Here is a 25,893-nt window from a genome sequence, read left to right as displayed (position 1 = left end):
CATAATTATTTACTACCGGCAAACCCAAACAATTCTGGGGGATGGGAGACAAAGGAAACAAATCTTCTTTGTAGGATTTAGAAAACAGGACTTCAGTTGTGGTTGGTATTACAGCAGCAGGCTTATAGTAGCTGCTCTTGCAACATTTCTTTTTTTGAAGGAAGAGAGTGATGTTGGATCAGAAATTATGGACACATCAGCTCACCTTCTCTGCCTGTCTTTGAGTACTATGTGGGCTTGCTGTAGAGAATACTGCTTTTTTGTGTTAAAAGCCTCTTGCAAGGTTTAACTGTTCTATCTGAGGTTTTGTCTGGATGCTTGAGAAAAACTTTGCTTTCTCCCAATGTGACCAATAACTTAAGCTTTAAATGATGATGCTCTGTAAATTATGTAAATTTTGATTTTGTGAACCACAAAAATCTTATATTGAAAATGTTTATCAAGAAATGAGCAGGTCCTGGCAATAAAACAAGTTTATGTCAAATAAAGGGTTGCAGAGGGCCTTATATTAGTCCTTAACCCTTACATAAACTTTTTATAAATCTTGAGAGGGAAAAGGAAATTAAACTACAGGAAAATTACTGTTCCCTAGTAAATAGGATTTTATAACCTCCTACTGTTTTACTTAGTGATTTATCATGTACTGATGATAGGCTGTCAGTTACTATTCTGGTAACTGCACATTTTCGTAAGTTTCTGTAGTTTGAGTAGGATCTAACAAACACATAACTTGAATCAGTTGAATAATATATGTAAACATTTAATCTTTAATCACCCAGGGTGTGATCTGTCTGAGTGATCTTGAAGTCAGCAGTACAGATCAGGTGGGTGTGAGAATATATGTCTCTGTGTGGGAATATGTTCTTGGTAGTGCAGGGCTTTTTAAATCCAGGAGGTGAAGGCAAGATCTAGTGGCTGAATTCAATCAGGGACTTAACTAGTTTTTTCTTGTCTTTTTTATTTATTTTTTTTAAACAGCTTATTTTCAAGTAACAGTTCAATAAAAAGCAGAGGGGATAGCACAGTTCTGTAAATTGTTTCAAGCACCATGTGACAAGGAAAATTCTATTACAGTTTTATACTACACACCAATTCTCTTGTTAAAGTACTTAACATTGCAGTTCACAAACTTTGATCTACACAATGTCTTTCTCTTCTCTCTTAATAGTGACAGCCACTGACTGCGATTCAAAAGAGAATGCCGAATTACTATATTACACTTTGAGTCAAGACTTCAGTATTACTCCTCATGGTACTATTTTTCCAGCAACACAGTTGGACTATGAGCGACCTAACCATCTTTATGAGTTCATAATTATGGCTGTAGATAAAGGCAAAGAGCCAAAGACTGGGACAGCGACTGTTAGGATCCATGTTTCAAATGTGAATGACGAAGCACCTGAGTTTTCACAGACAATGTAAACATTTATTCTTAACACTGTGTTATCTTTGTCTTTTACTGTTGCTTTTTGTATTTTTGTCAAAAGGCTTATCATTACAGGATGGTAACTGGCTTCGGTTCAGTCAAATCTGAGAGTTGGACTGACAAACACAGGACAATCTTTTGACTTTGAGACTCTCTTACTACCAGTTAAAAAAAAAAAGGCAACTTTAATTTTGGTTCTTAATTTTAAGGTTTAGGCATACTTTCAATGTATGGTAGGACTTGTGGTTCTAGCTAGACAGAGGTAGTATATAGACAGTCTCTTTTGACAGATCTTGCACTTACGTTTTTTCCAGTTTGTACTGAAAGAGTAATTTCAGATTATACATTTCAAGAGGACCCCTCTACCACAAAAGAAAATCAAGCAGAAAAAGCAGGCAACTCAGTGTAGTCCTTAGGCTGTATCCAGAGTACACAGTGGAATTTTTGCCTTTTAATTAGGCAATTTAAGCTTAGACAGAGTCAACAGTCCGCATCACTGGTTTATAATTATTAAAGAAAAATGCTTAGATGACAGAATACTAAACGACCACTGAATTTTAAAAAACACAAGGTAAATGTCAATAAGTGGAGTTCACTTAATTGTGCTTAGTGCCTTGCCCTACAAACTGTACTCTTGTTTGGGGTGGTTTTTTTTTTCCCCTTCTAAAGCATCAGCAAGGATTTTTCTTCCATAGCTGGGACTCAGAAAAATCTGAAGCAATGTCAAAAGTGCTATAAACTTGCATTCGCTTTAGAGGTTTAGTAATGGAATTCCCAGTCAGCTTCTGTATCAGCCTTCTACTCTTAAAAGTAGAAGCTGCTCAGAACAAAACCCAGCCAGAGATTTCAGTGATGCTAAGCTTGATGTTTAGCTGAACAAAACATCAAAGCTTTCTGACAGTCCGTATTTTTTGTAAAGGTAATGTCTGGCTTCAGAAATCTTGTGCGTTCCTTTCTTTCCTAAACATTGCTTAGGGGATATGGCTTGGAAAAGTTGATCTTACGTAAATTGTTATTGGACCTCCGTGCGTTTCCAAAAACTAAACCAGGTTAAGTTTCTCAATCTTTAGATGATGCCTATTTTTCATTTATTTGTTTTAATATCCAGGATCATTGAATATTTATCTGTCTCTGATAGTCTTGTATCTGTTCCTAATTTTTTAATCAGAAATGAGTGATAATATTAAAGATGCTGTAAACTTCTCTAACAAATGGGAAGCAGAAAAGAGTTAAACACCTCCCCTAAACCCAAACAAAAAAAAACCCCAAACCACCCCTCTGCCAACTTATATTTAAAGATTACTGAAACATATGATTAAAATTAACATTATTTTAAATTACCAAACATTCACAAGAAGCTTTTATCTTCCCTATGCAATAGCAGGGAATTTGTTATTGTGTATATGTCTAGATTGGCATTGGAATTTAATTAAGCTCCTGGAGTTCAAATTAGCTCAAGTTTTTGTTTAAACAGGTTAACCAGGCTTTGATATTGCTTTATCTTTCCTGTTATGAAAGAAATCTTGAACCCAAAGGTGAATTTCAGAGAGCACTTAGTTGAAGTTTTCTGTTAAATAGATTCATCATGAACACCCGTAAATTAGGTCCTGTTGAGAGACTAGTTTGCAGTTAATGTTATGCTCTGTGGCAGGCTAATACAAATCAAGATGATGATGTTGCCCTAGCCCTTTTTTTAAATGGATTTACAGTCCAGTATAAACTTAAGATTCCTTGCCCTGAGCTTTCTTTCATCAAGGTTCTTCATCTCAGTTATGAAATGCTTAAGGCTACCACTCTGTTTCATTTTGTCAGTTTTTACTCTCTCTTTTTTAAGAGACCTCTTCTGATGACTTGAACTCTTCTGTCCCTGTATTTCATGTTAAAAATTATCAGAATTACAGTTCATTTGCTTCCCAGATGCAGAGTTAAGACAGTGTCCTGAGGGTTGTGACTGTGCTAAACCAGAATAATTTATCTTTCTTACATCATTGCATATTAAATTGGGGGCGGGAAGCTGTTTCTACAAAGATTTTGATGAAAACACATATATCTAGGCAACAAAAGCTAAGGGAGAGGTTTTCTGTTCATCCATTTTCTTTTCTTTGAATTTTTTCCTATTCTCAGCATATGGAGAGAGGGTCCATAAGCACTCTGAACCCAGTGGTACATATGTATTTTATCTATATTGTTGGATACAGCCAGCTGTAGTTCATTCTTATGACTGAGCTTGGGGGTATCTACTATGGACAGGCCTGTAGTATGCTTAGTCTGGGCTATGCAGTCAGATAAAATAATAAGTATTTGGGACTTTGATAAAGCAGGGGTCTTTTCTACTCCAGAAAGTGTTAAGCTTAGGCTGATAATCCCTCTTAAGAGCTTACAATTTCAGTGATGTGTCTGGACTTGAGAAGAGATTTTTTAAAAAATGACCATACCTTCCAGATCTGATTCTCTTCTTAGTCCTGCTGGTGCAAAGACTACACAGAAAGCATTTTGGGAGCTTGTGTCAGAGTGTGTGCTATAACAAGCAATGCTTTAACTTAGCAAATGTTTGCTTTGATTATGTGAATCATGCAACTCATTTTTTTTAAAGTTAAAAAAAGTGAATTCTGTGTTTAGCCCAAGTCTTGTTGCAAAGCTAAACTTCAAAGCTTCAATACTGCTGAAAGTTTGCAGTGGAAATCTATGGGAGGTAACAACAGAAAGACTTGAATGGTCAGATAAATCAATACTATCATCTCACTGGTTAACAAAGAAGCATCTTATCAACGTAACTATTAATAAATTACAGGTCTCTGCAGTACCATTTGTACAGGTAGTCAGTAGGCATTGTATAGTTCCATATATATATTATCTCCTGTCTAAATTCATAAATGTATTGTCATAATTTTTTAACAGCTACAGGAGTTTTGTTTCTGAAGATGCAGGCCCAGACACACTGATTGTTACAGTTAATGCTGTTGACCCTGATGGAGATGGTGTGACATATAATATTCTGTCTGGGAATCAAAAAGGAAACTTTGTTATTGACCCCAAGAAAGGTAATAATGTCTTAGCTCTTTGCTGCTGTGGTCATAAAGTTGATTCTGATGTGATGCAGCTTGAATTTGGTCTTCATTAGGTAGCAATTATGAAAACTGAATAGCATATGCTATTTTTGAAGATAATGCTAACCTGGTTTTAAAAAGTGCAGGAAAAAGATGCCATTGTTTTAGACTACTATAATGTCAAAAAAATAATATAATTCTCCTAAAAGCTTTGTATAATGGACCTATCTTACTTGTTCATTGTTTTCTTTAGTCAGTAACTTAACAGAGAGCATTATTATAGATAACTGGTAACTTAACAGAAAGTAACTTAATAGAGAATGTTATTGTTGATAACAGTGTCATTCGAAAATGTCAAACAAGGATTTGAATAACGTTTCATCTAGGAGACTAGTTTCAAAGTTGTAGCAAGAAAAGGCTACTCTGCAGGGTAAGATCAAACAGGAGTCGAGGGTGACAGCAAGACAGGCAGGGGCACAGAGCACCACCCTCAGCAAGAGCAGCAGAGCAGGTCGCGTGACATAAACTTGGTTCGTCCAACAGTCCAGTGGTCACCAGGCAAATACGCAGTGATCAGGTGCGTCTCGGGACAAGCGGGAAACCAAGGCATCCAGGCCATGTCAGGGTCAGCAAGATCCACAGCCAGGTACAGCACACCCCCGGGGGAGCTCGGGAAAGGACCAGAGCTTAAGGGCGGGTCCTGAGACGTGGGGCAGAGGCCACAGGCAAGGCTTCTGACAGCTAACTGTGTGATCCAGGGTTAGCGGGCTGCATGGTGTCGGAGCTGGCCTTGAACACGGGCAGCCACATCCAGGGAGCAGGAGGAAGTTTGCAAGGCCTGTTGGTGCATTCAAAGCTTGACAACCACCTGCTGCAATTAGCCAAAGATACTGCTAGTAATCAAATAGCCATGTGAGGAGGAAGAACAATAGGATAACAGTTCTGACTGGAAAAGTTTTCTTTGTGCAACTTTTTCAATAACTCAGTTTTAACTGGTTTAAAGTAGGCATTTGGGTTTTGAGATGAGGCTTCCTCCCGGCCCCCCCTTTCTGATGTCTCTCCTGATTACGTATGTGTGAGCAAACACTCCTTAACTGAGTTTGCTTGTGTTGTACTGACACAAAATGATACATTTGTAGGCGGAATGAGACTACCACTGTTTTATTTCAATGAAAGCAAAAGTATATAAAATATGAATTCAGTGAGTGTAATTTTCATTTAAGGACAAATAATTCACATGAGCAGTGTTATTTAGGCAAGAATTCTACATGCATGAGAAAAAAAATGTGTGGAGAATACTTTGCAGTTTAAGTAATTGTTCTGAAATACCAGTTTTTACATCTTTTCAAATTTTTTTCAGTATTTGCATGTTTTTAAATCCCACAACATTGGTGCCCTTGTTTGGAAAAAAAAAAAACCACCCAAAAATGCACAAACAGACATTGTCAGAGTAGGCTTGCATATACCTTTAAATTAATTGGATTTATTTGCTGTTCATTGCTTGAAAAAACAAAACAGGATGTTTTGAGACAGAAACAAGCAACCAAATTTAAATCCCATTGATGGATTGAAGTAACTTAATTAACTTCACTTAAATTACTTTATAATTAACCTGTTTGAACTGCAATCAAGATCTGAACTTAGATTTTTCAAAGCACAGGTGTTGAATATACAGGAAGGAGTAAGCTGCCCAAAGTTACTCCGTCTCTTAATTTCAGAAAGTTCACTTAGCATGAAATTTTAATTTCAATGCAAATAATGTTTTTGTAATATTGATGTTAGTTTCTGAAATGTTCATAAAAATATGGTCTGTGGGTAACTTGCAAGTGTTGACATGTGATCCAGAATTTGAGAGCTCCTTTATCCTTTCTGACTTAAAAATAGAGTTGTAGGTTCCAAGAGCTGAATTTCTAAAGATACTTTGGCACCTAAAGAGGTTTTAAGTGTCTAATTGCCACAAGGGTAGTATATCTGATGCTTCTGAAAATCTTTATTGTAAGTGCTTGAAGAATCTTAACATTTGATTGACAGCATCTCTTAGAATTAGCTCCATAGTTTTAATATAGCTAATAATGTAGATGTATTTTTTTATACTTTTTTACCAATTAAATTTTACAGTCTTTGAAACTTAATTTTAGAAACATTAACATTTTTTTCAAAACACTTTTGGGCTTCTGTTGCTAAATAAACCAGTAAAGGTTTATACAGTGGCTTGCAGCAGTTTCTTTTCAGAAATTATGTCAGGGGAATAGGCTGTTCACCATTGTCACAGAAATGCCAAGGTAAAATGGAAATATGTCAAAAGTGCTGCAGCTACAGCAATACATCTACAAGCAAAGTGAGTGACGTTAATGCTGTGACAATACTCTGTTGCAATGACAATTGCTATTATGCCTGATGAATAATAGAGGTGATTGATGGATGATAGAGCAAAAGAATGACAGCTCTGTGCTCCGTGGTCTCAGATAACTGGTCTCTCTTGCTTTTGTAGCAAATCTTTCATACATCTTTCTCTGACAGTGCCTTTATGTCCCATCCAGCAGGGTGTATTGTGTGGGGGACTTGGGAGAGTAGCAAAATACAGGTTTCTGAGGATAGGTCAATAAAGCTAAATGCTGCAGGAAGGTAAACTTGTACTAGTTTTGGTTGAGCTAGCATGGGGTAGGTACAGCTGTAGACATGGTGACATGTGCTTCATTGCAATGATGATACAGGAACATAGCCAGGCTCGCTGGTGGCACTGATGCAGGTTGAACAGAGGTCTGCCACAATGTTTCTCTGGATTTTTTTTTTTTTTTTTTTTTTCTGCAGCAGGTAGATTAAAGCTAATATGTGCAGGTCAGCTGAGTTGTAGCTGTTGTCTTATTTAGCTCTGTAGACATACCTGCAGACAAACAAACCTGTTGTGCTATCTTAATTTTGTTTTAATATCAGACTGCATTAAAATACCATAGTTAAACTACATATACCTTGTGTTTTATTGGTGAATAGGTAGACTAGAATGGTTTCTTGTCATGTTTACTAGCCAGAATAACAACAGTAATTGGTTAATGTTGTTATGGTAATGGTTGATGTTGTTTTTACAGGGCTAGTTAGACTTCGTTCAAGTCCATTTCCTGAGCTGCAGGGGACGGAATATGTACTTAATGTCACGGCTACTGATGATAATGCCTCTGGAGGACCCCATTCTCTTACAAGTACTGCCCAGGTTGTTGTGAAAATTGATGATGTCAACAACAACAAACCTGTCTTTCAGAAGGTAAATATATGAGGCTCAGTCATTTGTATTAGACTGTGTGGTAAATGTTTAAGACTGTTGTCACTGCAAGTGATGCAGCAGATGAGCTATTCAAGAAGTGGTCAGCTTTCATCTCTCTTTGAGTCCTGATGCTACTGTCTTGTCCACCTTTTCCATCCCTCTCCTAGGACTTTCTGGGTTTGTTCTCTTGTGGCAGAACAATTCCTGTGAGTACTGTCTCTTACCTGAACCACGTGTCACTTCTGGCATTTTAGAGATCGGTTTTGGAGGTTCAGTGTGCTGTATGCCATGAGGAATTGATAGGTATAGCTATTTATGCAGTGGGTTTGTTCCAAAATATTCCAAAATACCCCTCTAAGTTATAGAGGCTTCTTTTGACAATTGTATGTCTGGAACTGATGAAAGAGAGGAGAATCCAAGAGTTTTAGCTTAACTTATACAGTACTATAAAAATAAAATCTTGAATATGTTTTCAGAATGTTCATTCATATTAAAGATCTGTTGTCTAAAAATTTCAAGTTTGATGCTGTTGGCTGAAATGTTGATGGGCAATATTGCATATTTTGAAAAGTCAGTCTCAGAAATTCTTGGTAGTCTGTCCTTGACAAAGTTACTTTGCGTAGAAATCCCATTTAGTCCAAAGCAATTCTGTGGTTTGGGCAAGTGCATGCCCTCTTTTTTATAAGTTTTTGCTAGTTTAAAAAAAATTTACATTTGGAAGAATCTGCAACTATAACTTTTCCTCCAAATATTTTCACTGGTTGGATGTGCTCAGAGGCCTCGTGCTGTGTGTTGTTCCTATAACCACAAAATAGCAAGTGAAGTGTGTTAATTAATCATAGAATCCTAGAATGGTTTGGGTTGGAAGGGACCTTTAGAGGTCATCTAGTCCAACCCTCCTGCAGTGAGCAGGGACATCTTCAATTAGATCAGGTTGCTCAGAGCCCCGTCCAGCCTGACGGCTGATGTTTCCAGGGGTGGGTCATTGACCACATCTCTGGGCAACCTGTTCCATGTTTCACCACCCTCAGAGTAAAAAATTTCTTCCTTATATCCAGTCTAGATCTACCTCTTTTAGTCTGAAACCATTACCCCTTGTCCTGTCACAGTAGGCCTTGCTAAAGAGGTTGCCCCCATCCTTCCTACAGTCCCCATTTAAGTACTGGAAGGCTGCAATAAGGTCTCCCTGGAGCCTTCTCTTCTCCAGGCTGAACAACCCCAACTCCCTCAGCCTGTCCTTGTAGGAGAGGTGCTCCATCCTCAGATCACTTTTGTGGTCTCCACTGGACCTGCTCCAACAGGTCCATGTCCTTCCTGTGCTGAGGGCTCCAGAGCTGGACACAGTACTGCAGATGGTGTCTCCCTAGACCAGAGTAGAGGGGCAGAATCACCTCCCTCAACCTGCTGGCCACACTGCTTTTGATGCAGCCCAGGGTATAGTTGGCTTTCTGGGCTGCAAGGCACATTGTTGGCTCACGTCCAGCTTTTCATCCACAAGTACTCCCAAGCCCTTCTCAACAGGGCTGCTCTCAATCCCAATCATGGTACAGATAAAACATTAACATCAGTGCATGTGAATGGAAGCGTAGCTAAATATTTTTTTCTTTCTTTTTCCCTCCAGTATATCTTTAAATCAAATGGCATGGTAAGCCTTTGATTTTTCTTTTTTTTTTTTTTTTTTTTTTTGGTCCCCTCCCAGTGTCAGTATTATTGGGAACATGCTTCAGTATTGGAAAACCAGCCTTCAGGGACAGTTGTAATGCAGGTTGAAGCCACTGATGCCGATGAAGGAGCCAATGGTGTAGTGAAATATGGCTTGATGCACAGAGGTGGTGTCCTGCCAGCATTTAGTATTCATCCTGACACAGGTAAAGCAAGTAGCAGAACTGATACTGGCATATAGAAGCTACTTTGTTACACTGATTGAAAAAAAAGCTTAAATAAAATCAGACTTTGTGCTTTTTCATTGAGTTTTTTGATAGCAGACAAAATATAAACTGTATTAACTGCATGAACAAATATTCTCCCTTTAGTTTCATACATGTTAAATACTGAGCTAGAACTGATGTTTTCCCTGAAATGTGGAAGTTCTGCTGTGTGAAATAACTGCCGTGATTTTGTAACTAGATTTTAAAAACCCACCATTTTTAAGTGCACATTACTTTGCAACATTGCTAATGGCATATAAATGATTTATCCAAGTGACTAGTCTTACAAACAGCGAAGAGACTAAGTCTTGGAAGGCCAGAACTAAATTCAGGCTGAACTTTTGGAGAATAAAAGGCATAACATGTGCTTTTACTCTGTACTTACTGCTTTTAAAAAAAAAAATAATTTTTTTTCTAAACTCATTCTCTTAAAGCTAGTTTGTTACTTATCTCTGTTTTCCAAATTCAAGTCCAGTTGCGTGTAGTTGTAAGCGTATATGAAGTTTGTATCTGCCTGAAAAGTACAATTTAAGCTGCTGAAACTTGTTAAATCTTGTGGTTGGATCCTTGAGCCTGAAGTTCGCTTTATAGGTGTATTTCACCTATTATATTGTATCTCAATCTGTTGACAGACGAATAAACACCTAAATATAGCATATTGTCAAATGCGTAGTATTTTAACTCCCTGATATTTAATTTGTTTTCAGGAGTTCTGACAACTGTTCAGGTATTTGATCGAGAAAAACAGAGGGAATATCCTATCACTGTGACAGCAACAGATCAGGCAGCGGAACCACTCATTGGAACATGTCAGATAAATATTATCATCCTGGACCAAAATGATAATGATCCCAGATTTGAAAACACCCACTATGAATGTAATTGAGAGTCACTGGATAGAGTTTCGGTGCCCTGAGTGTGAGCTTACCTGATGTCTAAGATTTTTGGGTTTTGTGTTTCCTGTCAGTAGGTCTTGTGACCGACTAGGTGATTGCAGTCAGAGATGCACTCGCTTTAATTAATTGCAGAATTGTTATTCTGTGTAATGTAGCAAGGACAGTCTTGACTTATAGGCCTTCCTGAGTGCTCTCACAGGAGAATTCCTTGAAACAATAGCCATGTCAGTATCTTTCCCTACCTGAGTATACCAAGTGTCTGTGGTACTACACAGAAATGGGGAAGTTATAATAAGTATGTGAGTGTGCAGTGCTGAGCACTAACTGTATCCTTTGTTTTCTGATTAATAGATTTTTGTCATAACATTTGATTACACATTTTTCCTTTTCCCATTTGAATTTCATCATTCTTCATTGTTCGTTGTTTTACCTTTCCGTCTTGGTTCTTTTGAAAACCCTTCCTGTTTATAGATAAGCACTCAGGGGCATGCATAATATTAATAAAGGAAATGAAGACTGTTAATTCTCAGTTATAGTATGCAAATCCTAGAAAGTAGTTTCTGACAATGTGGTCCTTTTCGTCTGGTTTTATGCAGTAAATCAATAAATTAAATTTCCATTTATGTATATTTCATACAGAGCAATTAGTCCTTTAGTAAAAATGCAAGAAAAAAATAAGTAGTGTCTTATGAGAAATAAGAATTCCAGGTTATGAATGTGATAATATGAAGTTCAAATGTGATCTGTAGCTCTGAAGTGATAGCAGCTCTTTAAAATATTCATTTTGATTTTTATGGCCATTGTTCCAAGGAAGATAAAGTTATAGCTTCCATAAGTTGTTATTTTAGTATTTCTTAGTAAGATGTTCATGGTACTGTAGTGAATTAATTATCAGTTTGAAATATCCTTTCCTTACATTAGATTTCCTAAGAGAGGACACAAGAGTTGGGACCAGCTTTCTTCGTGTTGCAGCCCATGATGATGACTACAGCTCAAATGCTACCATTACCTATTCAATAGCAAATGAAGAACCAAATTATTTACAAATTAATCCGACTACAGGCTGGGTGTTTGTGAACCAACCCATATCTCAGGTATGGTGCTTGCCTTCCTTTTTAAGCTGGCTATCTCAGTATGTTATAGGAAGGACTGAGATCATGAGTGTGTCCTTACCTCCATGTTACCCTTTACATTAAAGGATCAGTAGGTCATGTTTAATTTAAACATGAGTCTTAGGCTTTTAGCTGGTGAGTTCATTGACTGTGAATTGCATATAAGCCCTGTTTTCAGCTGGAAAGCTGACAGCACTGCCTCTGAGAACTTGTTCTTCCCCATTTCATTAGCTTTGGCATACTAATATGAAGGACTGGAGGGCTAAGACTGTAAGCAGGGGAGCAGGAAACCAGGGGTAGGACTTTACTGTGTTAAGAAGCAATTAGTTAAGACACAAACCTGCATGTGAAGGAGTGTGAAATAAGATTCCCAACTTGATGCATATTAGCTGTCGTGGGCTGAGCATAGCTGTCACTCAGGAAGGTGAAGGCATAATGAACAAAATTGTTGCATGTTGTTACCTAAATTGGATCAGTTTCAGCTATTTCTAGATACCTACATATTTGCTATTCTCAGAGTTGTGAAGTAATTTTTGTTGAAACAAAAATATTGTTGTAGATGTCCATTTTAAAATAATTTTTTAATAGTGTCCTGGTTTTGGCTGGGATAGAGTTAATTTTCTTCCTAGTAGCTGGTACAGTGCTTTTTTTGGATTTAGGATGAGAATAATAACACTGCTGTTTAGATGTTGCTAAGGAGAGCTTATACTAAGTCAGGGACTTTTCGGCTCCTCATACTGCCTGGCCAGCGAGGAGGTTGTAACTGACATGCAAAATCTGGTGAAGGTGTATTCTTTCAGTATACTTTCTTTATTGAATCTAAGAACCCTATAGACCTAATATCAAAAACTGTTGGTAGGTAAACTTAAGAACTCGTGGGCTTCATGAAGTAGGGTTTTTTGTTTTTGTTTTAAAATTGTGTGAAATTTGCTAAGGTTTATTGGACAAATAACAACATTTTCCAACAATTTTAGTAAAGCAAATAGCAGAATTTTCAGCAACCTTGCACCTACTTTGTATTCTCAGCTCAGTATTTTGCAGTTGTGAATGTTTTTCTTCTGTGCAGGTTTTTTTTTAAGTGTGCCTCTAATTTCATGTATTAATTTATTGTGGGGGGGGAAAAAAACCTCACTGGAGCCCTGATCAAAACCCTTTGTAACAAAACCTTTTTTTACTCTTCAGAGGTCATCTATAATTCGAGAGATTATTGCTACAGATGGAGGTAATAGGAGCAGTAAAGTTGAACTTGCAGTAACGATTACCAGTGCAAAAAACCAGCCTCCACAGTGGGAAAGAGACAGCTATGAAGTTGTTATTCCAGAGAATACTACACGAGATGCATCAATTTTGGTAAGGTTGGGACAGACTTGTTTGTCTATAGCTCTAAGGCTATAGAGTAACTGAACATTGCTTATTTGCTTAAATATAGTGAGCTTTTATAACAGTTTTGTGTATCATAGGGACCAATGATCTGCTATCGGTTTTCTTTCAGAAATGCTAACAGGAACCAGCATTTTTGTGCTAATTTACATGTGTGCAGCCATTATTTAATTTCCTTTCCATTTGGACAATGCTATAGATGTTCCAGTATTTTTGAATGCTTCTGTGTTACCTGAGGTGATTGTTGGGCTTAAAGTATTGAGAGTAGTTCAATTTGATTGCTTGGAATGAGTAATTAGAACAGCTTTATGAAGTAACTCCAAAATATATTTTTTTAGGATAAAAGCATAAGTAACCGAACATATAATGACTGGTAACCTTTGGCTGCAGCTGTTTGTGGTTGGGAGATGTATCGGGCAGGGTTAAGTTTTGGTATCAGGAAAGACTTGTCCTAGTGTTTTCAGCTGAGAGCTGAAGATCTGGGAGGGTCAATATGCAAAAACTTTTAGAAATGTTGCTGTACTTGCAAAAGTGTTGATTACGCAGACTTCTTGAACTTTGCAGACAATCAAAGCAACTTCTCCCCTCGGAGATCCCCATGTGACTTATAACCTAGTAGAGGGACTTGTTCCGGAGACCAACATGCCAGTTCGTTTCTACCTGACTCCAAACAGACATGATGGTTCTGCTTCGATCCTGGTAGCTGAGCCACTAGATTATGAAACAACAAAGAGCTTTCTATTGAGGGTTCGAGCACTGAACATTGCTGCAGTTCCTCTGGCAGCATTTGCTACAGTCTATATTAATTTAACAGGTGTGTAAGCTGTTCAGTGATGTTATAGTATAGTCATAGTACTTTTTTTTCCTTTCAGTTTCTGTTTTTCTCTTTACATGCACTTCTTGATGTTTTAGATGTCAATGACAATGTCCCATTCTTCACTTCATCCATTTATGAAGCCTCGGTGACAGAGGGAGCTGATGTTGGGACGTTTGTTGTTCAGGTGTTTGCCACCGACCTTGACCTTGGTCAGAATGGTGAGGTAAGTAAGTGGGGACCTACATCTTCTGTGATGAAAGCTATGGCATGACTTCTGTATGAACATGGCTAAATAGACTAGAAGCCTGCAACCTCGAAAAGAGATGACTAATAGGGAAACATGAGATGAAATAAAGTAGTTAATTACATGTTTCTCTGTTTTGCCATGTGAAAAATGCAACTTAAACTAGTAGTTGTGAGATGGAAAACCAAGCAGTATGTATACAGCCTGTAGTTCAGGTGGAAACCTTGCTATAGAATGCTCTGCTTTGGAAAGGTCTACATAGACCTAAAATGTTATTGGATAAAGTAATGGATGAAAAAAATGTGTTAAAAGCTTCTGTGAGTTGTAAATCACTGGGTGTACTGAAAACTGAATCCTTACAAAATATGTCAAGTTAACACCAAAAGTGGATGTATTTGTTATTGATTTTAAAAATTGATTGTAGGTATATCCTTAGAACAAGTGTTAGCTGAAGCCAAGTTCATGAAAACATGTATATAATAGAGACTGGAATGTGGTCCATGATACTGAACAAGTTCATATCCAGCTCATCTGTGGCCATTATATTGGTATCTGGGATCTTCAGCTGAGTTTGAGTGCAGTTGCATGAGCGCTGTGCAAATGTGAACTAGAGAACCTCGGAACTGATTAGACAAGACAAATTTATTTCACTGTACAGATCAGCAGTCAATGTGCAAGGAAGTTAATTCACTTTAAACTAGGCTGCTCAAGCTAGTAGTTTTGCTCAGCTTTCTTGGTGCTGATCAAGTTCTCAAATACAAGGCTGTTCTTCCTTACTTTTAAGTATTTTGTTGTGAACTATCCAACACACTATAGATTGACAACTTCTTTTTAATCCTTTAGATAAGTTACTCCCTGTTACATGACAGTGGTAGAGACTACATGTATTTTGGCTTGGACTCACAGACAGGCTCAATATACACTGTCTCAGTGTTTGATAGAGAGAAGAAAGGGTCTTATCTACTAGAAGTCAAATCAGTAGATGGCTCTCAATCAGCTCGACCTGGAAAACAAGGGAAGCCAAACTCTGGTAAGAGAGATGTCTGAGACAAGCACGATTTTGCCTGGATTGGTCTCTGAAAACAGAAGCTCTGAAATGAAAGATTAAATGTTAATTTCTTTGTTTTCAAGTGTACTTGTGAAAGAGTCTGTTTTGGTTTTGAGGTTTTTTTACTCTTTGTGCAACAGTTGTGCCACAGCCAGAAGAGAGATTTTATATGATGATCAGGCAAGTTTTTTGTTCTGAAGTTAAAAGAAACTTGGGCTTCATAGTTCAGAGAGTATTTCCTAGCTATCAAAGATGCACCCATTATCTGTAGGATGCAGGTCTTTGGGTAGTGAAAGTGTTTCTCAAAGCACTCCATATGGTGTTGTATTCAGTCAAAAGTAATTATGAAGTATGAAGAAGGAAAGTTCAAGATAGAAAATCCCATTCTCAGTAGATGGCTGTGCTTAAATAAAGACTTAAAATTTGGCTTTTGTGCCTTCAGGAGAAGAAGTTATGACTAAAATCTGTACGATTGCCATATTAGGCATCAATTATTCACATATTATCTGTTTAAACAAATTAGATGTGACATGCATTTGATATCCAAGTGCTTTTGAGTAATGTTGCTATATATATTGTCCACAACCCTAAGGGTTTGTTTCTGTATTGTCTAAGTATTCGTCTTCATTAAATGTGCAGCTAGACAGTTTAAGGAATTGTAGCTGACAGAAGTGGCACAGCTGAGTATTTTGATCTCTTGTTTCTTGTCTCTCTAGACACAGCCTACGTGCGCATTTTTATCAGCGATGTGAATGATAACAAGCCTGTCTTCACTCAAAGTGTCTATGAAGTAAATGTGGATGAAGACCAAGATGTGGGCTTGACTATCATTACAGTCAGTGCTAATGATGATGATGAAGGTAAAGTATTCCCCATAGCTGTGTCTAAAATATTGAGTTAATTTCAGCACACCAAGACACATTTAGTGGTGTTAGAAAGGAAAATGTCTCTTTTGTCTCTAGATTTTAAAACTTCTTTAAGTGTGAACTGATTGGGTATGAACATTAGTTCATAATGGAACTGTGAGGCATAAGTCACACAACTCTTATTTCGGGACACAATGCATTAATATGGGATGATGAGGAAAAATTTCTGTGCCAGCAAATACAAATTTATTATAGATCATATCATTTTCTTACAAATGAGCACCAATAATAATGTCCTGGATAACTAGAATGAATCAGACTTGATTTCAGTGAGATTCATTTGCTTTCTTTATGAACAGTATGGTTGTATTGATCTTCATTTGATTGGTATGTGTTCTTATATTTGAAACTAGACTTCCTAAATGCATATGATGAGTCTTAGCTGTATTGCTTTATCTACAAATCAGTCAGGAATTCAGTCATAAGTCATGAAAAAATAAGAACATAACCAGTGCTTATAAATGAGAGAGGGAATGGTACAGATTTCAGTCTTCTGGCCATGGTGCAGTACTAATTTGACTTTGCTGTTGTCGTGGTTTAGCCCCAGTCAGCAACTAAGCCCCACGCAGCTGCTCACTCACTCACTCCCCCCACCCCGGTGGGATGGGGGAGAGAATTGGAAGAGCCATAGTAAGAAAACTTGTGGGTTGAGATACTAACAGTTTAATAATTAAAAGAAAACAGTAATAGTAATAATAATATAATGAAAAGGAAAATGAGAGAGAGGTGAAACCTCAAGGAGGGGACCAAACAAACAAATGATGCAACCACTCACCACCTGCCGAGTGACTGCTGGTCTCCGAGCCGCGATGGCTGCTACCCCATACCAACTCCTGCCAGTTAACATACTGGGCATGACGTCGTGTGATAAGGAATATCTCTTTGGCCAGTTTGGATTAGCTGTCTTGGCTGTGCCCCCTCCCCTCCTGGCCTCTTGTGCACCTGGCAGAGCATGGGAAGCTGGAAAAGTCCTTGACTAGTACAAGCACTACCCAGCAACAACTAAAACATCAGTGTGTTATCAATGTTAATCTCATACTAAGTCCAAAAAACAGCACTATACCAGCCACGGTGAAGAAAATTAACTCTATCCCAGCGAAAACCAGGACAGCTGTATGGTGAAACGATACTTTTTTTTTTTTGTTGCATAAGTCCCCAAGGACTGTTTGGTCAGTATATCTGTGAAGTTGCAAGTACGTCCTGGCTGTGTTTGATTTCTCACCCACTCAAGGAAGTTGAGGCAAATGTGGCTAAGTTGTACTGAAGAAGGATTTACCTACTCAGGGAACTTTCAGTTTGTTACTTAAGCTGCCTGTAAATCTACTCTGTAGTGTTGGATCAGAGGACCTGATGTGAGGGATATATGGCACTTCATTTCTGTCCTCTTAATAAAGTCAATGATTAAAGATGTAGCTGTGAAAGAAGGGAAAAGAACAGTAGTGTGAAGTTAGAGCTTGCAGAAAGGCTAAAAGTCTTTATTTGATCTAAAACCATTGGCAAATTGGTACTGCATCTGAAATTTTGAGAAATTCTGTTAGGATTGTCTCCTCTGGCTTGATAGATAATTATCCATTTGGTTGGTAAAGTCTATGCATAACTAAGACTGCAGAACAGTTCTATGGTCTGAAGTATTTTATGAGAACTCATTCTCACATGCTGAGTGTTAACATATAAGAATTTGTCATTTTGGTCCTGTAGCCTTGGCTAGTCCTGTTGATCCTTCAGTGAATTCAAGGGATCAAAATTAATACTTCATTGCAGAGACATACTTTATAATTAGACACAAATTACAGTTGGACATCCCAGAACTGAAAATGTTGATAAGAAATATGACATAGCTTCACGTTTTAAAAGAACACAAAATTATAATACCAAAGCTCAGCATATGATTTGTACATCATTTTAACATCCCATGTTTTAATATACTTCAAGAAATATGTGTTTTCTACACTGTTGGTAATTGACAGGAACAAATGCTAAATTACGGTATCAGATCACAGCTGGAAACACGGGAGGAGTACTTGATGTAGAACCAGAAACAGGAGCCATTTTTATTGCCCAGCCACTGGATTATGAAGAAACAAAAATGTATGAGATTCACTTGATGGCCTCTGATGGGAAATGGGAAGATTATGCAGTTATCATCATCAATGTCATGAATAAAAATGATGAGACTCCAGTTTTCTCTATCAGTGAATACTATGGAAGTATAATTGAGGAACTGGATGGGTTACCAGTCTTTGTACTTCAGGTAGTGTACGCAGTTTCAGAGATTATAATATTTCAGTGAAAGAGCATGGGTTACTCTGGTACGATTACATTAATAATTAGCACAGATATATTAACAAAATTGAGTTTTACTGAAGTTTTTTGTCAGTGGAAGAAGAGAAGTGGACTTTTGTGGAAAAATAATTACAAAGAGTGTATAGGATAAGCAGGATGGGTCATTTGTGATCCTAAAAAGCAAATCATTAACATTTTAAAGTTGCTATCAGAATAGTATAGTTAAATTACCTCTACAAATATGAAAAAAATATAATTTTGGTATTAGAATATCTACATTGACATTGTTATTGTAGTGTAAAGCATATTTACCTACTCTGAATTGTCCCTCAGCCATCTCTCATTTGGCATTCATCTGGCATGCACATATTAACAGCATGTCATATACTTTTGCTTGGACTTCTTTAGACTGTAGCAGGATATAGGATGTAATGCAATCATTGCACGTTTTATAATTTCTATGTCTTTGTTTTCAAAACCTTTGTAGGTTATAGCAAATGATCCTGATAGTAATGTGGATGAAGGAGACTTGAGATACTCATTGCATGGGCATGGTGCAGCTGATATTTTCACAGTAGATGAGAAAACAGGCAGCATTTACTCACACAAGATGCTGGATCGGGAAGAGAGAGCACTGTGGAGATTTGTTGTATTGGCTACTGATGAAGGGGGAGAAGGACTTACAGGATTTGCTGATGTAATTATTAATGTGTGGGATATAAATGACAATGCACCCATGTTCATGTGCATCCATGATCATTGCAACGGGAGTGTCTCTGAAAATTCTCCTGCAGGTGTGTTAGTCATGGGAATGCGTGCGGTTGATCGTGATGATCCGAATGTAGGTCTTAATGCTGTTCTGACGTACAGGATAACAGAGAATGTAAAAAACGAGTTTGGTACTGACATGTTTAATATCAATCCCAATACTGGTGCAATCCATGTAGCAGGAGGAATGCTAGACAGAGAAAGCACTGAAAAGTGTTTTCTTACTGTTGAAGCAAGAGATGGGGGAGGGCTAACAGGAACTGGCACTGCCACTATTTGGATTGCAGATGTCAATGATCATGTACCTAAATTTACAAAAAAGATGTGGCAGGCAACAGTTCCTGAAAGCAGTGCCATTGACTCAGAAGTTCTGCAAGTGTGTGCTACAGATGCAGATGTTGGGGAAAATGCTGACTTAATATTCAGTATCTTTGGGGGAGACCCAGATCAGAAGTTTTATATTGAGAATGACGAAGAATGGCAATGTGCCACTATTAGACTGAAAAAAGCCCTGGATTTTGAGAATGCACGTGAAAGGCAGTTTAATCTTACCATTACAGTAGAAGATCTTGATTTTTCTAGTGTTGCAGTGTGCCTGATTGAAGTTGAAGACTCCAACGACCACAGCCCAGTTTTTCTTTCTCAGTTTATTCAGACAAGCCCTTTCTTTGAAAACATGCCTGTAGGTACTACAGTAGTGACAGTGAAAGCAACAGACAAGGATTCTGGTTTGAATGGGAACATCATATATTCTATAAAGTCAGATTCGGATCCTATGAGTCAGTTTGCAGTTGACCAGTATGGTCACGTGGTTGTGGCAAGTACGCTAGATCGTGAAGTCATGCAAGAATATGGGTTAGTTGTACAAGCTTCAGATCAAGGGACACCTGCCTGCACTGGAAGCGTTACAGTTTTGATAAACTTGCTTGATGTTAATGACAACGGACCAAGGTTTGAGGCACCGTACATGCCTGTAGTTTGGGAAAACATGAGGCCTGAAATAGTGTATATGAACCATACATCAAAACTGCTTAATGCATTTGATCCAGACACTGAAGAAAATGGGCCACCCTTTACGTTTTCATTGCCACCAGATTATCAGAATTCTTCGGATTTTTCTCTTACTGACAACAGAAATAACACAGCAACTGTAGCTGCTTTGAGGTCCTTTGACAGAGAAAAGCAGAAGGTGTTTCATCTGCCAATAGTTATAATGGATAGTGGGATGCCAGCTATGAGCTCTACAAACACCCTAACTATAACAATTGGTGATGAAAATGATAACTGCCATGAATCTGGCCATAAGGAAGTCTATGTGTACAGCTACAAAGGTAAGTGCTATCTGGATATTATATCAGATTCATGAATATAGCACAGTTTTACACATAATTTCTGTCTCGCAGTTCTTAATTTTTTTAAAGTGGTTTACATATTTTGAAACTGAAGGTCCAATTCTAAACTACTAAATGCAGTGGAACAAGTAAAGTATATTTGCAAAGCTCAGACCCTAGTGTGTAACAGATCATCTACCAAAAAACTATTAGCTGCGAACGAGTATATATCGCACTTGCAGAAAAAGCAGTATTTTTATAAACCAATAAAACCTATTTTCCTTTGACTTTTTCTCAACTGTACAGAGGAAAAGTTTTTTGTGTGCACACATGGTTCAGAAAGTATCTGATACCGAGATGAGAATGGCAGAACTGAATCAGCTTAGAAACAGAGGTTAATAAATGAACCCTACCCAGAAATTGTAGACCAGTCCCACCTCTGCTGTGACAACCACTGGGTGGCTGAGCAGGATAAAAATCTTGAGGAGGGAGGTTTTCTGCTGGCAAGAAAGGATCTGAGGGAAAGCTGCATCAATGCTTTTTCTTAGGAAAAGAATAATCTTTGGGGTGCAATAAGTGTCTGCTTCCTAGAATATGTAGTCTTTGAACTGGAAAAAAAAAGGATGCTGTTCTGGATGTGTTAGAGTGGTGCACAGTACCTAATACGAGAAGTACTACCAGGAGAGCTGTTCCGTGATAGCAGCCACAGTACTATGAGGTTTAACATTGTAGTGGGAAAGAACAGAGCAAATGGATTTATTAAGTGAATGCTTTTTGTTTTCTCATCAGAGTGGTTTAGCAGAGGATGAACAGTTTAATAATATTCTCCAAAGTTTGTCTTGAACTTCTATTACTGTGTGTTTTCCTGAAATTACCTCTAAAACTTGACCTTAAACTAGTCCTTGTGGCCCTTATTAAGCACGGTTTATTACACCTTTCCCCAAATATTCCATTCCAGATAGACTTGGCTATATCTCAGTTATTGTTGCAATGGTAGAATTTCTGGTAAATATTAGAGAAGATTAATCTATGGAAGGTATTTTTGCTGGATTCAGTATGCCTAAATTAGAAACAGATGTGACCAGATCCTACTATAGAAATGAGAGACTGAAGTTTCTAGGGTGGATTGGCTCCAGATTTGACCCATAAAAACTTTCTGTGTTGCTGGATCTTGGCTGTGGAATTCAAAGGTCTCCTTCCCTGGAGTTGCTCCTTCTGCTATTTTAGAACAGCTGCTTTGGACGTTCCACTTTTGTGACAGCCCACAGAGGCATAAAAAAAGGGCCAAGAACTGGCACAGCTTGGTGGCTTCTTGCCCATTTCCTTTCCTCAGTCATGTCCTTCTCTCCCAGCTGCACCTCACAAGATGCTCTGTCTTTTGCTGGATTCCACTGGTGTGCTGTTTGAAATAGTAGAGTAGCAATGACGTGTTTGAGGATTAACTCCTGATGTAGTGATTCTTTTTGTCTGTGAATTTTATATAGAGTTATCTTTATGTATTATTCTATTGTTGTTTTGTGGTGTTTTCAGCTTTTCTTCTTTCATGTGACACCCTTAGTGTACTTACCTTTCCAAAATTGGCAGAAATCATATGACAGACTATGCATTATTTTAAGAATCTTGGACCATAACCATCACCAAATTGAGCAGGAATCTGAAAATAATAAATGCAGTAATGAATGTGGCAGAAAATAAAGTACACTGAAAAGCAAAAATTAAATGCAGATTTATTATAATTTATCTCAACAGGAAAGTGGTCAACAACAGTGCTTGGGGAAGTGTTTGCACCAGATCAAGATGACTGGGACAATAAAACATTTCTCTCTGAAGGAAAACTGCTCAAGTGAGGATTGTATTTGTGTCAAAATGAGGAATATTTATGCTTCTGTAATTATTTTTCTCTCCATGCATTTCTCTGTGCTCAGGATGTGCATAAAGCCAGGGTTATTGAGTGTATTAAGCAATGTACCTTCTGAATACTCTTTTTCTTTTTCACCTGGGTAACTGTGTATTAAGAAATTAATACATGAAATATTTTTTCGAAGAGAATGCAGGATCACACCATGATGCTGATTTTTAGTGAGATGTCATCATTAATTTTTTTAAAAATGTGCGTTCTTTGAGATCTAATGTAAAAATAGGCAAAGCTTTTAATAATTGCCCTCAAATGTTAGAGCTGATGGAATACAAATCCTAAATTTAAAAGGGCAGAATGGATTAATTTCATCAAAGATGGAAGGGAAATTGGTGGTCTCCATTGATGGCTAAATATACAATTGTGTGTGAAAACCATAACTCTTAGATTAGTGGAGCTCCTTCTGTTAATTGAAATGTTGAATTGGATCCTTAATTCCTACTTATACATTATTTGTTCATATCATAAAGTGAGATGGCATATAGCAGAATTGTGTGCTGTTCAAAATAGAGAAAATGGATGTGAAAACAAATGTGAATTTTTGTCTCTGCTGTGAATAGGTGTTTAAAAGCTTTATGTAGCCTAAAATTAAAGACTGACTTTCCATCCGTCAGCAGCCCCTGGGCCTTTTTCCATATGAAGAGGTTACTGTTCCATAATGATGGTTGTGGAACTGATTACTGTCTCTTTGAGGTGGCAAATGAAGATGATAGCAGAGATTTCATACAGACTTTATCCTGTTCCAGATAGATAAATGAGCATCTGGAGCATGGTTCAACTACACACTGCTTTTATTCAGGATCTGGAAAGTCTGGGGATTTGGGAGTGGCAGAAACATCTTTTTACAGGCTCTGCAGATTGTAATTTCTGAATTAAGGTGTTTCTGGTGCTTTTCTGAGGTTGGTTGCTAATTCCCGTAAGTTTTGATCCTATAACCTTCATAGTAACATTTAAGACCTTCTGAATTACGTTAATGAATAAATAAAGCTCTCAATTTTGATTAAAGTTTCCTAACTGAAGGTTTTGTCTAGGTCTTTCAGATTAAATCAGAGGACTGGTTCTTTGGTGATGGTGGATAACACTCCTCAAGGAATATACAACTTAAAAGTTAGAGTTTCTGATGGAGTTTGTCCTGATGTTATATCTACAGTACAAATCTGTGTCAAAGAGCTGGAAAATGAAGCCATGCAAAACTCAGCCACTGTGCGTCTGTCGGGTTAGTTTTATTTGCTGGTGAGAGTTTAGATCAGCTACTTTTATAACTGAATGATTATGTGATGTAGGTATTATTATATCAATACTTGACTGACTTATCACTGTAGGTCACTTTCTGGTATGTTTCCATATTGTTAAATAAGAAATAAATTGAGAAATGAACCTGTGTCTCCTAGCATTTCATGTTTATCTATTTTTGAATCCCAAACTCAGGTGTCACAGCAGAGGAGTTCATAAGGAGAGATGAACACGGCAAAACAAGACATGAGAAGTTCAAGGAATTGCTAGCAAAAATGTTACCTGCTAAGCTTAGTGATATCATTGTCTTCAGTGTGATGAACACTGATGGAAAACAGACAGATGTAAGATTTGCAGTCCGTGGTGGCTCAGTGTATTACAGACCTGAGAAGCTGCATGCTGAGATGGCAGCATTTAAAAATGAGGTATGTTCTCTCAGGTTATCATGTATCTATGTAATTCACCCAAATACTGAGTTTGCAAGGCATATATCCCAGACCTTAGTGGAAGAATATGCTAGATCTACAGATAATGTTTTTTGCTTCACTCAGGATAAAAACACTGTCAAGCAAGCGCTTAATTCAAGCTTTGCCCTTATTCTTAGTCTGCACATGTAGTGATCATATGGTTGTTCTAACTTTTGATTCAAAAAATAGAACCACTTTTTAGTTGCAGAAAGATGGGTTCTCCATTCCCATGGTGGTACAATTAACTGTATTTTCTTCAGTCACTGTTTCACTGTGTAATCTTTCAGACTCTTGAATATGAAATCAGAGGAATCTCTAGAAGCCAAAGTGATACTGTAGTGCAGAGAATGTCTTGCAAGCAACAGCTTTTTCAATGTTCCAGGTACTGATGGAAATACCTAAATCATCAGCTTATGATCAGACACTTACAGTAGAGGCTTGATGCCACCCAGACAGAAATTCTACTGTACAAAGAGATGACCGTCCATAGAAAAAATCCTGCTGGAAGGAATATGTAGTTTAGAACAGTTAAAATAGATAAGTGAGATGAAGACAACCAATTTTCTGATTGCATTTAACTCACCAAAGGACAACTTTAAATACAAAGTGACATGCCCCGCCAACTTTTTAAACTGTTATAAGGAGAAAATAGTTTTTGAATGTGAGATATTTTCTTCTACTTCCTGACACTCCCTAACTGTCCTACTCTCTTACCAGATCCTGCGTGCCCTTTAACTCAGTTACCCCAACAGTCTGTCTTAGCCCTGCTTTTATTTTCTGTAGTCCTCCAGATTTTGGTTTTGCCAAAGTCCTGCTGATGTTGCTGAATAGACACTAAAGCTGCTGCCTTGCACAAAGGCTAGATGCCACTGCTTGGCTTGTAACTTGCCCTGGACAAGGCAGCACTTTCTGACATGTCATTTGAGGCTGTGGGGGCATATTTGAGCTTAATATGCGGTACATCTTACAGAGGGCTATTTCCTGAAGAGAAAACAGCCCTTTCCATTCCTGTGAATATGGTAGGGTCTGCCTGATTCTGGGAACCAAGCAGGTATATTTTAACTTACCACCTGCCTGTATCTTAAATAGTTGTGTGGCTTATGAGACACTTCAGAGTGACCAAGCGGGAAATACCAGGCACAGATAGTATTAATGAAGCATAAAGACTACTTCTTTTGCATATTTATTGAATTACTGCAACAATAATATAGCAAATTGCGTAGATTTCAAATATTCTATGCCATAATATATGGCAGATGAATTCATCAAAGTGGAAACAAGGGGATTGCTTCACATATTTTAATGAAAAAATATGTATTAATTATATATCACCTTTCAATATTTAATGAATAGCTCTAGTGAGTAATCACCAACAGCTTACAGAAAACTAATCATAGCTAGAGAATTTCTCCAGTAGTTTTTGTACATGTTTAACTATAAATATAGAAAATAAGTAATTAGTACTGGAATTATTCATTGAATTGCTAAATAAATATGTTTGCATTACCTCCTTGGGATATAGCTTTACAACAACTATTTTTATTTAGCAGAAAGATAATCCATCATAATACTGTAAAGGAGCCAAGGTTGTTTATATACGCTATGTTTTTCTGTAACAGTATTACATAGCTGTCTGAATGTGCCTTAGACTCTCCGCTAATGGTGATAGATGTGAGCAGCAGCCACGAAACTGCATCGACAGGATGCGTCATGCTATTACACAGTATATTTTATGCCTTTGGGGACATGTTTTTCAACACATGTTACGATGTTTGAGGATATACTGGCAATTGATTATAAAGGTCAAAGTTCT

The 25,893-nt window shown here is 37.6% G+C and overlaps 1 protein-coding gene across 4 annotated transcripts in view; it reads left to right on the top strand.

Moving 5' to 3' along the window:
- The window catches only part of LOC104050481 (neural-cadherin), a 66,724-nt gene that overhangs the window by 21,982 nt on the left and 18,849 nt on the right, over positions 1–25,893 (top strand). For all 4 annotated transcript variants that reach the window (XR_010374275.1, XM_064459519.1, XM_064459518.1 and 1 more), the window contains exons 6-21: positions 1,169–1,418; positions 4,325–4,467; positions 7,560–7,732; positions 9,432–9,600; positions 10,368–10,538; positions 11,478–11,650; positions 12,851–13,018; positions 13,613–13,862; positions 13,961–14,088; positions 14,953–15,139; positions 15,874–16,017; positions 18,051–18,334; positions 18,854–20,465; positions 22,215–22,308; positions 23,412–23,596; positions 23,809–24,038. Coding sequence is in view for 3 of the 4 variants with exons in the window: in XM_064459519.1 (XP_064315589.1) it covers positions 1,169–1,418; positions 4,325–4,467; positions 7,560–7,732; positions 9,432–9,600; positions 10,368–10,538; positions 11,478–11,650; positions 12,851–13,018; positions 13,613–13,862; positions 13,961–14,088; positions 14,953–15,139; positions 15,874–16,017; positions 18,051–18,334; positions 18,854–20,465; positions 22,215–22,308; positions 23,412–23,596; positions 23,809–24,038 (4,361 nt within the window). In the remaining variant the exon portion in view is untranslated. The remainder of the gene's footprint in view (positions 1–1,168; positions 1,419–4,324; positions 4,468–7,559; positions 7,733–9,431; positions 9,601–10,367; positions 10,539–11,477; positions 11,651–12,850; positions 13,019–13,612; positions 13,863–13,960; positions 14,089–14,952; positions 15,140–15,873; positions 16,018–18,050; positions 18,335–18,853; positions 20,466–22,214; positions 22,309–23,411; positions 23,597–23,808; positions 24,039–25,893) is intronic.

The sequence above is a fragment of the Phalacrocorax carbo genome, chromosome 8 (assembly GCF_963921805.1).
Source record: "Phalacrocorax carbo chromosome 8, bPhaCar2.1, whole genome shotgun sequence".
Classification (NCBI taxonomy): Eukaryota; Metazoa; Chordata; class Aves; order Suliformes; family Phalacrocoracidae; genus Phalacrocorax; species Phalacrocorax carbo.
The sequence above is the reverse complement of the archived record's forward strand: the minus strand, read 5'-3'. Positions and strand labels throughout refer to the sequence as shown.